Below are 12204 nucleotides of genomic sequence, written 5' to 3' on the forward strand. Positions count from 1 at the left end.
TACTACCCAGATGGCCACAACAGCCATGGCTGGGCCAGACCAAAGCCAGGAGCTTCTTCCAGGTCTCCCACATTGGTGCAGGGGCCCAAGTACTTGGGCCATCCTCCACTGCTTTCCCAGGCTCGTTAGCAGGGAGCTGGATCAGAAGTGGAGCAGCTTGAACTTGAACAGGTGCCCATATGGGATTTCATGCTGCAGGCGGTGGTTTAACCTGCAATGTCACAACAGTAGTCCCCAAAACTTAATGATTTAAATGATAGGTTCACAGCAATCATTCAGGTTAATTATGACTCAGAAGAATGGAAAAACTCAAAAAACTAAAAACTATTGAAACCAGTCCTGAGAAATAGTAGAGAAGGAAATTAGTACTAGCAAACTGGAAGTAGGCAAAGGTCATCCTGATCTTCAGAACAAGAAAAGGGAGAAAGTTACTACTATTAAGCTTGATGTATGCTGTCATCAGATTTTTAAAATACATTAATTCAGCTTTATAGATGGTGCTCTCGAGGTCTTATGTACTTTGTTAAAGATGAAAAATCAAGCATTCATTTCTAGGAGCAGCATGAGTTTGCTAAGCAGTCTAAAGTGTCTTCTTTTAATTTTTAAAAAGATTTATTTTTTATTTATTTGAAAGGCAGAGTGACAAAAAGAGAAAGAGATCTTCTATCCGCTGGTTCACTTCCCAAATGGCCACAATGGTAGGGGCTGATCTCCAAAGTGGGTGGCAGGAGTCTAACTACTTGGACCATCTTCTGCTGCTTCCCTAGGCACATTAGCAGGGAGCTGGATCAGAAAAAGAGCTGTCAAGGCTCCACTTCATTGCAGGTGTATGCTTAGCCTGCTACACCACAGTGCTGCTCCAAAAGGAATTCCTGTAAGACACAGCTACATAGAAAAGTCTAGACAACTTTTAAATGAATCAAGACAGACCAGGTTACAGCAGCAAGTTAAGCCACCACTAGAGATGCCAGCATCCCACATAAGAGCACCAGTTCAAATCGTGGCTGCTCTGCTCCCAGTCCAGCTCCCAGCTAATGCATCTGGGAAGGCATCAGATGATACCCAAGTACTTGGACCCCGTGGGATACCTGGATAGCCTTGCAGCCAGCTGAGGAGTGAAACAGTGGTTGGAAGATCTGTGTGTGCCTGTGTGTCTGTGTGTCTGTGTGTGTTTCTGTCTCTCTGTCACTCTACCTGTCAAATAAAAATAAATCTTTTTAAAAAATAAATCAAGAAAGGAACACTGTTTTCCACCTTACATAAAACTTTCTGAGCTTTGGGTCTTCATCTAACAAAATGTAGGTAATAAATTTATGAAGTCTGGAAAAGTGCTTTTTTTAAATGTCCATGACATATTATAGTAAAAAAAAAAAAAAGTTTCACAACAAACAAGACTAAAGGGGGAAAGGAGATTGCAAGGGAAGAAGACGAGGAAGGGCAGGAAATGCACATCTGACATAAACCAACTTTAGGGTAAAAAAAAAAAAAGAATCTTCATGAAGGAGCCAGGCCCAGAAAAACATACCACATGTTCTCTCTGAAATATGAAAGTTTAAAAAATCAGTCAGAACTTAGGGTAGTGATGAGCAGGAGCTGGGAAGGGGCGGGGGAAGGAGCAGGGAGGGAAGCTGGGTAACAGGTGCCAAAACACAGTTAGAGGCCAGCATTGTGGCACAGCAGGTGATGCTGCCACTTGCATGTCAGGCATCCCGTATCGGAGTGCTGGTTCGAATGCCAGCTATTCCTCTTCCAATCCACCTCTTGGCCAATGTACCTGGGAAGGCAGTGAAAGATGGTCTGAGTACTTTGACCCCTACCACTCATAGGGGAGAGACCAGGATGGAGTTTCTGGCTCCTGGCTTTGGCCTGGCCCAGATGCAGCTGTTGCAGGCAGTTGGGGAATGAACCAGCAGAGACCTTTCTCTCTCTCTGTCTTTCCACCTTTCAAATAAGTTAATGAGTAAATCATAATAAAGCACATCATTAGAAGGAACAGGTTCCAGTGTTCCACACACAGTAGGACATCTGGAGTTCACCATAATGTGTATCAATCTGTCGGAAGAACTAGAGATTTTAGGCTCCAAGCATAAAGAAAAAATTAGGAAATAGGATGGGGCCGGCGCCGTGGCTCACTTGGTTAATCCTCCACCTGCGGCGCCGGCATCCCATATGGGCACCGAGTTCTAGTCCCAGTTGCTCCCCTTCCAGTCCAGCTCTCTGCTATGGCCCGGGAAGGCAGTGAAGGATGGCCCAAGTGTTTGGGCCCTGCACCCACATGGGAGACCAGGAGGAAGTACCTGGCTCCTGGCTTCGGATCGGCATAGCTCCGGCTGTAGCAGCCATTTGGGGGGTGAACCAATGGAAGGAAGACCTTTCTCTCTGTCTCTCTCTCTCACTATCGCTGTCAAAAATAAATAAATAAATAAATAAATAGGAAATAGGAATGCTAATTATCTGATTTGATCAGTTTATACTGCATACAAATGTTGGTATATTATACAAGTACTATGTGTTATAAAAGTTTTTAAAGAGATGAAGAGAAGATGTTCTTGGACGAATCCTACCACTTTTTAAATAAGGACTAGGGAAGGTAGGTGACTTGCATTATCTCACAGCAGCTTAAAAATAAGAAGAAAAAACACCAAGAAGAGGAAGGGACAAATGGATTATATGTTAGGGGAATTCATGCAAGGAAGAACCTAGGAGGCTTGGCACAACTAGCCAGGCAGTCCTGCTCACTACTCAGCCGAGTGGACCCATGCCTGACCAAGGCTTTCTGAATAGTGATTTCTCAAAGGTCTCAACAGACAGCAGGGTCAGACACTGTCTTCCACCCTCAGGCCTCATCCCATTTTTATTTTATTTTATTTTATTTTAATTTTTTGACAGGCAGAGTGGACAGTGAGAGAGAGAGACAGAGAGAAAGGTCTTCCTTTGCAGTTGGTTTACCCCTTATGGCCGCTGCGGCCGGCGCATCACGCTGATCCAAAGCCAGGAGCCAGGTGCTTCTCCTGGTCTCCCATGCGGGTGCAGGGCCCAAGCACTTGGGCCATCCTCCACTGCACTCCCGGGCCACAGCAGAGAGCTGGCCTGGAAGAGGGGCAACCGGGACAGAATCTGGCACCCCAACCAGGACTGGAACCTGGTGTGTTGGCACCATAGGCAGAGGATTAGCCTATTGAGCCACGGCGCCAGCCACCTCATCCCATTTTGTACACAGACCTCTCTCTCTCTCCAGGCCAACATCCAGAGAGAAAAAAATCAGGCCTAAATATAATTGCTTTACTCCCCATCCCTCCGTTTTACAAAATGAAGCTACCAAGAAGGAATAATAGTAATCCTTTAGATTACTTTAGAGGTTTGTACGATAGTCAGGCCCCATATCCTTGGGTTTTACATCTGTTGGGTTCAGCCAATCACACAGTTTGAAAATAGTTGGGACTGAACATGTATGGACTTTTTTTCTTGTCATTCCCCAAGCAACACAGTGTAACAACTATTTTATGGCATTTACAATGTGTTAACTATCATAGGTAATCTAGAGATTACTTAGAGCACACAGGAGGATGTACCCAGGTTATGTACAACCAGGAGGCCATTCAATACGAGGAACTAATATGCATATTAGGGAGGAGGGCCAGGAGCCAATCCACAGTAGATACAGAAGAACATCCGTATTTTAGCAATTCAGAGAAATGTGTACATTCTCAAAAAGACTTTCCTTGAGTGCTACACCCACAAAACGTCTACTCATATGATTTACTGGAAAAGGAATGCACCTATTGTCTGTCATTCCTTGAAGATTTTCTTTCCTTTTATGTCAGCTCAGTCACTAAAACTAACAATGACAGAACACTAGGAACCCGAAATGCAACTCTGTTTCAGGATAACAATATCTGACATATAAGATCTCTAATGTCTGATATAATAAAAAGATACATACATTTATTTCCTCACTGAGTTACATTATTTTACAGAAATGAAAAAGGTAAAAGTGATATTCCCATGAAGTAATATTTTAAAATGCAAAGTTTGAAAGAAAAACCAGGGCTGACATTGTGGCATAGCAGGTAAAGGTACTGCCTGTAATGCCAGCATCCCATATGGGCACTGTTTGGAGTTTCAGATGCTCCACTTACAATCCAGCTCCCTGCTGATGACCTGGGAAAAGCAGTGGAAGGTGATCCAAGTCCCTGGGCCCCTGCCACCCTTGTAGGAGACCCAGAAGAAGCTCCTGGCTCCTGGCTTCAGCCTGGTCCAGTACTAGCCATTGAGACCATCTGAAGAGTGAACTGGCAGATGGACAATCTCTCTCTCTTTCTCTCCCTCCTTCTCTCGCTCTCTTGCTGTAACTCTTTCAAATAAATTAATAAATCTTAAAAAATACAAATAAAAACAACCTTTCAGCCAGCTGGTATGTGGGAGTCCAGGGTTGGGAGGCAGCTGCTCAGAGATCTCTTGGTTCATATTGTGACAGGAAACATTTGTGTACAAAGATTTATGTAACAGTCTTACTATTTGTATACTGTGTACAAATTTGAAAGTCTGATTTTTTTCCTGTAGTTTATATGTACTTAAGTTTTAAAATGATTAAACTACTCCACATGGTAAAGAAATAAGAGGAGAATGGTTTCCTTAAATTGTTGTTTTTGTCAGTGAGATAGAGCTGCCCCCAGCCCAGCAAACAGCTAATAACACATCATAAATTCTTTTGCTTTAAGGCAGACTCCCCTGATAGCACAGGTCTGCGGTTGTAGAGATTCATTTTGAATGCAGACCTGGGGGTATGGAAAGTTCCTGTGCAGAAAAGAAAAATAATTTGTGTGGTGTGTGTTTCAGGAAATGTAACAGAAAGGTGTATACTCTAACAATAATTGAAACAAATTAAAATAAACAAAAAAGTTTTGCTTTCTCCTTTTCATTTCCAAAGTCAGTGTCTCAAAAACCTGTCAAGCTACTCGCTGATACTGCAGCAGCAGCAGGAGTGATTCAGGAACTCAGCCTGGGACAACCATTTCCTGTCAGTTCAATCTGATGAGCAGGTCGTCTGTGATGTTCAACCACGTTGGAGCCTCTATATTCAATAAGCAACTCTTGCATGGCATGCCATACACATCAATGTACCTTAGTGTTGTATACAAAATTGAGATAACTAAACAAATTCAAATGGGTTACACTGATATAAGCTTAAAATGTTGCTCCGTTTGTACTTCCTGCACTCCACCTTGACCCTAGTGGTTTATCAGGTTGGATTTTTCTTCTATGCCAAACCCCACCTCCTCCAGCCCCCCACCACTGCTGCATTGCGCTGTCTCTGAGCCCTGTAATCGTCCCTGTGCTTCCTACTCTTGTCCCCATAGTCTATCCTCCCCCTTAACAGGATCCCTTCAGGAGGACCTTTTTAAAACACAGATCTGATCTCACATCACTGTGCAGCCCAGAGTCTTTCCTGTGGCTTCCAAAGCCCTGTGCAAAGTGGCCCTGGATACCTTTCCAACCTCACTTGCGGCCTTCCTCCCCCGTGCACACTGCACTCCAGCCATGCTTGTGTTAGCCTCCTAGCAGCTTTGGGGCCACCCAGGCACAGCACACTCTGCCTTGTGTTCTCTTGCTCCTGTCACATGGATTCCTACTTGGCTCAGACCTCTGCGGAGATGCTCTCTCGACAGAGAGCTTGCCCTGAGCAACTGAAGCAATAGCCCATCACCCTCCACTATTGCCCATAGCTCCCAACCCCTTTGCATCATCTTCCTTCCTCCTTCTGTATTTTTCATTATATTACTCATTTGTTAAAATGAGTCTTTGTTTAAAATGTATTTATTTTTTTGAGAGGCAGAGAGTTAGAGAAAGGCAGACAGAGAGATAGCTCCCTCTGCATCTACTGGTTAATTCTGAATGCGCTGGGCTGGGGTGGAAGTTGAGAGCTGGAAACTCAATCCAGGTCTCCCAAGTGTGTGGATGGAATCCAGTTACTTGCGCCATCACTGCTCCCTCCCAGTAGGAAGCTAATGTAAGAAGCTGTAGCTGGCTACTAAATCAGGCATACTGATATGGGATGCAGCATCTTAACCAATCTCTTAACTGCTTGGCCAAATGTCGATCCCCTTTTGTTCTATTATTTAATGACTGTCTCCCCACATTAGAATATAAATTCATGAGGTCAGGGGCTTTATGTTATTCACCCACTGTGTCACTAACACCTGGAAGGACCAGCCCAGCATGAGTCCTCCATAAATACTTGTTAGATATAAAAAGATAGCTTTTAAGAATGATCAAGTATGTTTCTTCCCAACCGAGATCTACAGGGAAATAGCAAAATGCTGTTCCTGTGACAGTTCAGCTACGTCAACCACAAGTGAAGAATACAAACATAAAAGGAAAATAAAGTGAAGATAGTGGGAATGGGAGATTGGAGCAGTTTTGCAGACAAGATTCTTTGAGGCCAGCATCTGGACGGGTGTCATACAGCCTTCTCTTTCTCTGCAGCAATGGAGGTTTACTAGCCTCACCAGCTAAATAGCCCTTTGATGTGGACTCGTTTACAGAAGCTAACATCAGGATCCATACTGATTCAGTTATTCATCCAAAATGACTTCAGGGCTGCTGGATAGCTTGTTCCACAAAGTTATCCAGGGGGCCAAGGGCCCTACTGTCTTCTTTGTTTTTCTTATTTGCCTTCTGTTCTCCACAACAGAATCACTGATGTTATCTCATGAGTACTGTTGGTCCAGAAAAAGTCAAAGAGGGGGTAACACAGAATCTCCAACTGTCACTCTGATCACAGTTGATCTCAGCCACACAACCATGTTTAGATACAAGGAAGGCTGAAAACAAAACTATCTGTTGGCCATATACTCAGCTAAAACTCTGAGTAGGAGGAATTCTAGAAAAAGAGGGAATGGACACTGTGGGCAATTAGTAGTCTCCACTTACAAGATCAGTTGGGCACTACCACTACCAAGGTGATCTACTATTTCAGCTACTATTCCAGGATCTTGAATGGACTCAAAGAGACTCCCCAGTCTTCTGTGTGTGGTAAGACAGGCACCCACTATAACACAAGGAAGACTATAAATCCTTAAGCAAGGCACGACAGGGTTCAAAGTAGAGAAATTGCCCATCAGTTTGGAAGGCTCAGAAATGAGCCTGCTTTGAAGAAAGTGGAAGGAGAACATTTTAGGGCAAGAAGGGGAAAGGAGAGGATGCATCTAAGAAACGCAAGCCTCATATTCTGATTTAGCTACGTGTAAAGGGAATTATGGAGGAAGAGGCTGAGGACTTCTTGTGACTTCTTGTCACCTGGCATGGGAATTGACACCGTTTTGGGCAATAGTGATATGATCTGGGTTGGTTTTATAGTAACCATCCATGAACATACACCAAGTTAGAGTAGGCAGAGACTGCATAGGGGGAGACTTAGTTTATAGTCCAGAGAGTGTTGCCTGATAAGAGAATGTTATAGGAATAAAGAAATGCAATGCCTTGAAAAATCACTCTGGTCAAATACTAGGTGCATGTACATGTTTAAGAACATATTTACTGAATGTCCACTATGCTTAGTCAGTGCCTTTCAAGCTTCTCTGACTATATACAGAAAGAAAAAAATTTCTTCCCTTCAATGTGTTTTCACAAATATATTTGGAAATAAAGGTTTTATAAAACAATACTTCAGTCAATGCATTCTCTATTTTTCTACTCTCTGGTTCTTAATTCTAGACTGAACCACTAAATTAATTGTTTGAAAAACATTTCCTTAAGTACCACAAGGGAGGTTTGATAAATACAGTACATGAACTATCCAAGTCTTTTAAAATATTATGTTTGTTAAGGGAATGAAAAATGGACACAAACACAAATAAATATGAAACAAGGGGAAATCAAGGAATTCTGGAGATGGAAGGGACAAGCCATCTTGTCTTAATATTTCATGTAATTAGTAAGCAAATGTTACAGAAATATTAACTAACTTGTTTTACAGCACAGAGCAGAGGAGTGCTGCAGTGTCTAGAGAAGCAAAGCCTCTTGGGGAATGCTAGGTTCTTTCTTGTGTTATCAAATTTCTTTTTTTTTTCTTTTTTTATTTTTGATGGGCAGAGTGGACAGTGAGGGAGAGAGAGAGACAGAGAGAAAGGTCTTCCTTTGCCATTGGTTCACCCTCCAATGGCCGCCGCGGCTGGCGCGCTGCGGCCAGCACACCGCGCTGATCCGAAGCCAGGAGCCAGGTGCTTCTCCTGGTCTCCCATGGGGTGCAGGGCCCAAGCACTTGGGCCATCCTCCACTGCACTCCCGGGCCACAGCAGAGAGCCGGCCCGGAAGAGGGACAGCCGGGACAGAATCCAGCGCCCCAACTGGGACCAGAACCTGGGGTGCCGGTGCCGCAAGGCGGAGGATTAGCCTATTGAGCCACAGCGCCGGCCTCAAATTTCTTTTTTTTAAAAGCAGAGTTACAAATGCAGTGATATATTTCAATTTAATTTAATTTAATTTAGATTGAGCAATATGCATTCATATCATAAATGATATTCAGAAGTTCTATTCATATTGGCTGTATCTATTGAAATATTCTCATAGGTTATATGATCAGTGATGTTGACTGGCCATGGGACACATATTTAAAGCTGTGTGATAAATAGGTTATTTCAGGCCAGTCAGTGGATCTCTGTGACTGACTCTCCTTTGAAGGCATTATAAAAATTACATTTGAGGCTGTTAAGCCCATCAGAAGTAAACAATGGACCAACTCCCCCCTTATCCCCAAATCCTCATCTCCATCAAGAAAAGACAGGGGACTCCTGGTTCCCAGTTCTACCCACGGTCCTAGGATGTGAACAGCTCCTCAAAAGTTTCTGTGCTCCTTTGAGTCACATTATTTATTATCACTAGGTTTTCTGTTTTGTGGAACCAGCTAACATCTGAGATTGTGGTTTTGACATGGTTGCTGAAAAATATGGAACCAGGTGCACAGGTGTTGCTGGTACCACACTTGTGGCTCTGTTTTCTTCATGTTTTCTCAACTTGACTGTTTCCCACTTACAAAATATTATAAAATGAACTTGAAAAATTCTACCAGTTAAGGTCAAAACTTTCCATTAAATAACCCATGTTAATGTCTTTTATACTAAGCTTTTCTTTAAATTCAATTTTTAAGGAATTGCTCAATTAAAATATGTTCAATAAATGAAGATATTCTGCCCTTTTCTGGTAGAATTTAGTAAAAAATTGATTATGATGGTCTGCATTTAACTTGACAAGTTTAATAACCAAATGAGTTATTTTGTGGCATAATTGCAACAAAAATATCCATGTTTTATTATTTATTCAGGTATATAAAGAATAGTAAAAATGATATGGCAGTCGTATTTTGATGGTGTAATTTTTGCAAAGTATTATATGGTATTAGCTTTTGTCTAAAAATGTGTAAAGGACAGTTATGTATCCATATCATGGGCGATTAAATGATTTATTGCAAAATATGTAATTTATTATATTTCCTCTCAGGTACTTTTTCTGCCCACATTCTGATTAGAAATTTATTTAAATTTTTTCACGAAGTATAGCACAACATGGTTCTTTAGAGTTACTTCTGGCATTTATGGCTTGAGCATGGTTGTATTTTGCCTTTTAACAACTAAATGAATTCCACATGAAGAGACTGTGCTCACTCTCTCTCTCCTCCATTGAAACCCACAGACGTCTTGCCGGGAACGCACTGACGTACATTCCCAAGGGAGCATTCGCTGGCCTGTACAGTCTCAAAGTCCTGTAAGTAAACCAGGGATTCCTGGAGGAAGCTCTGATGTTAGTGTGAATGACTGCCAATTACCTTGTAAAAATGGAGGCCCTCTACAAACTGCTTAGACCCCTGAGATAACCCATCTAAATTCACATAGACACTTCACTTCGTGCTGTAGAACAATACTGTACCTGGCTAAATTTGTTCACTAAAAAGAATCGATCTCTCCTTTTCTAACTTTAATACATAAAATATTGTTCCTCCAAATAACCACCTCACCAATTCAAACTTTTAAAAGAATATTCCCCTAATTTTTTGTTATGAAGCTTGTTATGAAGTTTGTCTTGAAGCATTTTGATAACTGAGTGAATGGGGCTGACACAATGAGATCAAAGCATCAAATCAGTTTTAAAGTTTGTTACCTCATCATGCACGAATTAGAAAAAAGCTAAAGAACACCAACTTTGTGTTCCACTTGTAAATATGTGCAGGGGTGCATAGGACATAGCGAATGTGCACAGTCGTTGCTTAATTAATGAACAGTAATTTATCGAAAATTATAAATGTGAACATTCTTATTATTTAATGTACAGCTGCCTAATTTGCTTAGCAGAACGTGTGAGTATTGAATACTTCCTTCTCCTAGTATCCATTGCTTCACTTTTTTCAGTTCATTCTGTATAGGCAAAACAGGCATGTAGCAGAAAAAATAAATAATGCAACTTGAAATTCTGCATCATGGGAAAATTTTATCTCGGAAAAAAAATCTTGGTTTTTGTCATTTCCCGTTTTTTCAGGTAAAATTATTAATTCTGAAAAACCATTTGATGTTTTTCAGCTTAATGAAAATTGCACTTAGGTGGCCTGAGGGATATGAAGGTTAAAAAACAGGATTTAATTAAATTTAATACTTTGTTAAAAGTTAATTCAACAGCAGAAACATTGTTTGGTCTACACTGGTGACTGGGTTTAGTTTCCTTTCCTGTTTGGATGATTTATGCTACTAAGCAGAACTATTTTTAGGGTGTCATGTTGCCAAACCTTAATGCTAAATCATTCTGTGGTAAAATTCTCAGTTGTAGCAACAGCTCCAATGCACCTATGTCTTCATGAATCCAGGAGAATATTTGGAACAATTCAAAATAAATCAAGAAAGTCAGTTTAGATAAGACAACACAAGTGATTTTTTTCCCTATGTCAAAATACTCAGCAGTAAGTATTTTCAGTATTTGTTAAATAAATGAGATTGTTATCTGTTATCTCAATTCACTTAATAAAACGTTTATTGGATATATAAGCAAGGGTGTGTATGAGTGTTTCTCCAGCCACCACAGTGATATTTGAATTATGGGCATATAATATGCATACATATACATTATATAGCATTAACATATGAATTATATATAAGCTAGGTATTCTAATTACATAAAACTATATTTGTAATAAGTTTTAAATTTATCTGAAAGACACAGAGAGAGAGAGACAGAGGCAGAGATCTTGTATCTACTGGTTCACTACCTAAATGCCTGCAAAAGCCAGGAATTCACCAGGTTGAAGCCAGGAGCTCAGAATTCTATCTGGGTCTCCAACATGAGCAGCAAGGACCCAACTACTTCAGCCACCACCTGTTACACAATGGCAGGAAGCTGAAATCAGAAGTGGAGCCAGGACTCAAACATAGCACTACAATACAGGATGCAGCACTCCCAGGCGGCAGCTTACCTGCTGCACCAAATGCCCACCCATGAATGATAATTTTTAGTCCTTGAGTCCTTATATTGAATTACTCAAAATTTTATAAATGTTTCCACCATTTCAAAAGTTTGTAGTTATACTGCTCTATTTTTCTAGTTGCATGATATTTATATTGAATGTTTACAAAATTAGTGATGTCATCTCTCTTTTTTTTAAAGATGTATTTATTTATTTGAAAGTCAGAGTTACACAGAGAGAGAAGAGGCAGAGCGAGAGAGAGAGGTCTTAACATCCGCTGATTCACTCCCCAGATGGCCGCAATGGCCAGAGCTGCGCCGATCAGAAGCCAGGAGCTTCTTCCAGGTCTCCCACGTGGGTATAGGGGCTCAAGACTTGGGCCGTCTTCTACTTCTTTCCCAGGCCATAGCAGAGAGCTGGATCAGAAGTGGAGCAGCCGGGACTGGAGCTGGTGCCTATAAGGGATGCCAGCACTGCAGGCAGCAGTTTTACCCGCTACACCACAGCTCCAGCCCATGTCGTCTCTCTTGATAACTGGGATACTCCCATAGCCAACTCCTAAAATAGTTTCTGACATAGACACTTAACAAATATGAGTGTTTAGAATGATTGGTTCAGATCTGTTATACAGAGAACAAGGGAGACCTAAACTTAACAACTTTTTTGTTTTGTTTTGTATGGTATTGACCCAGTGCTATATTTTATTAATGGAATATCTCTTGTGTACCAGACAAAAAAAAATTGTGCCTTCATGTCCA

The 12204-nt window shown here is 41.4% G+C and overlaps 1 protein-coding gene across 1 annotated transcript in view; it reads left to right on the top strand.

The window, feature by feature from the left end:
• The window catches only part of LOC133755402 (leucine-rich repeat-containing G-protein coupled receptor 5-like), a 68621-nt gene that overhangs the window by 10131 nt on the left and 46286 nt on the right, over positions 1–12204 (top strand). Inside the window, exon 2 of the mRNA XM_062185512.1 lies at positions 9691–9762. Within this exon, the coding sequence (XP_062041496.1) occupies positions 9691–9762 (72 nt within the window). The remainder of the gene's footprint in view (positions 1–9690; positions 9763–12204) is intronic.

The sequence above is a fragment of the Lepus europaeus genome, unplaced genomic scaffold (assembly GCF_033115175.1).
Source record: "Lepus europaeus isolate LE1 unplaced genomic scaffold, mLepTim1.pri SCAFFOLD_439, whole genome shotgun sequence".
NCBI classification, from domain to species: Eukaryota; Metazoa; Chordata; class Mammalia; order Lagomorpha; family Leporidae; genus Lepus; species Lepus europaeus.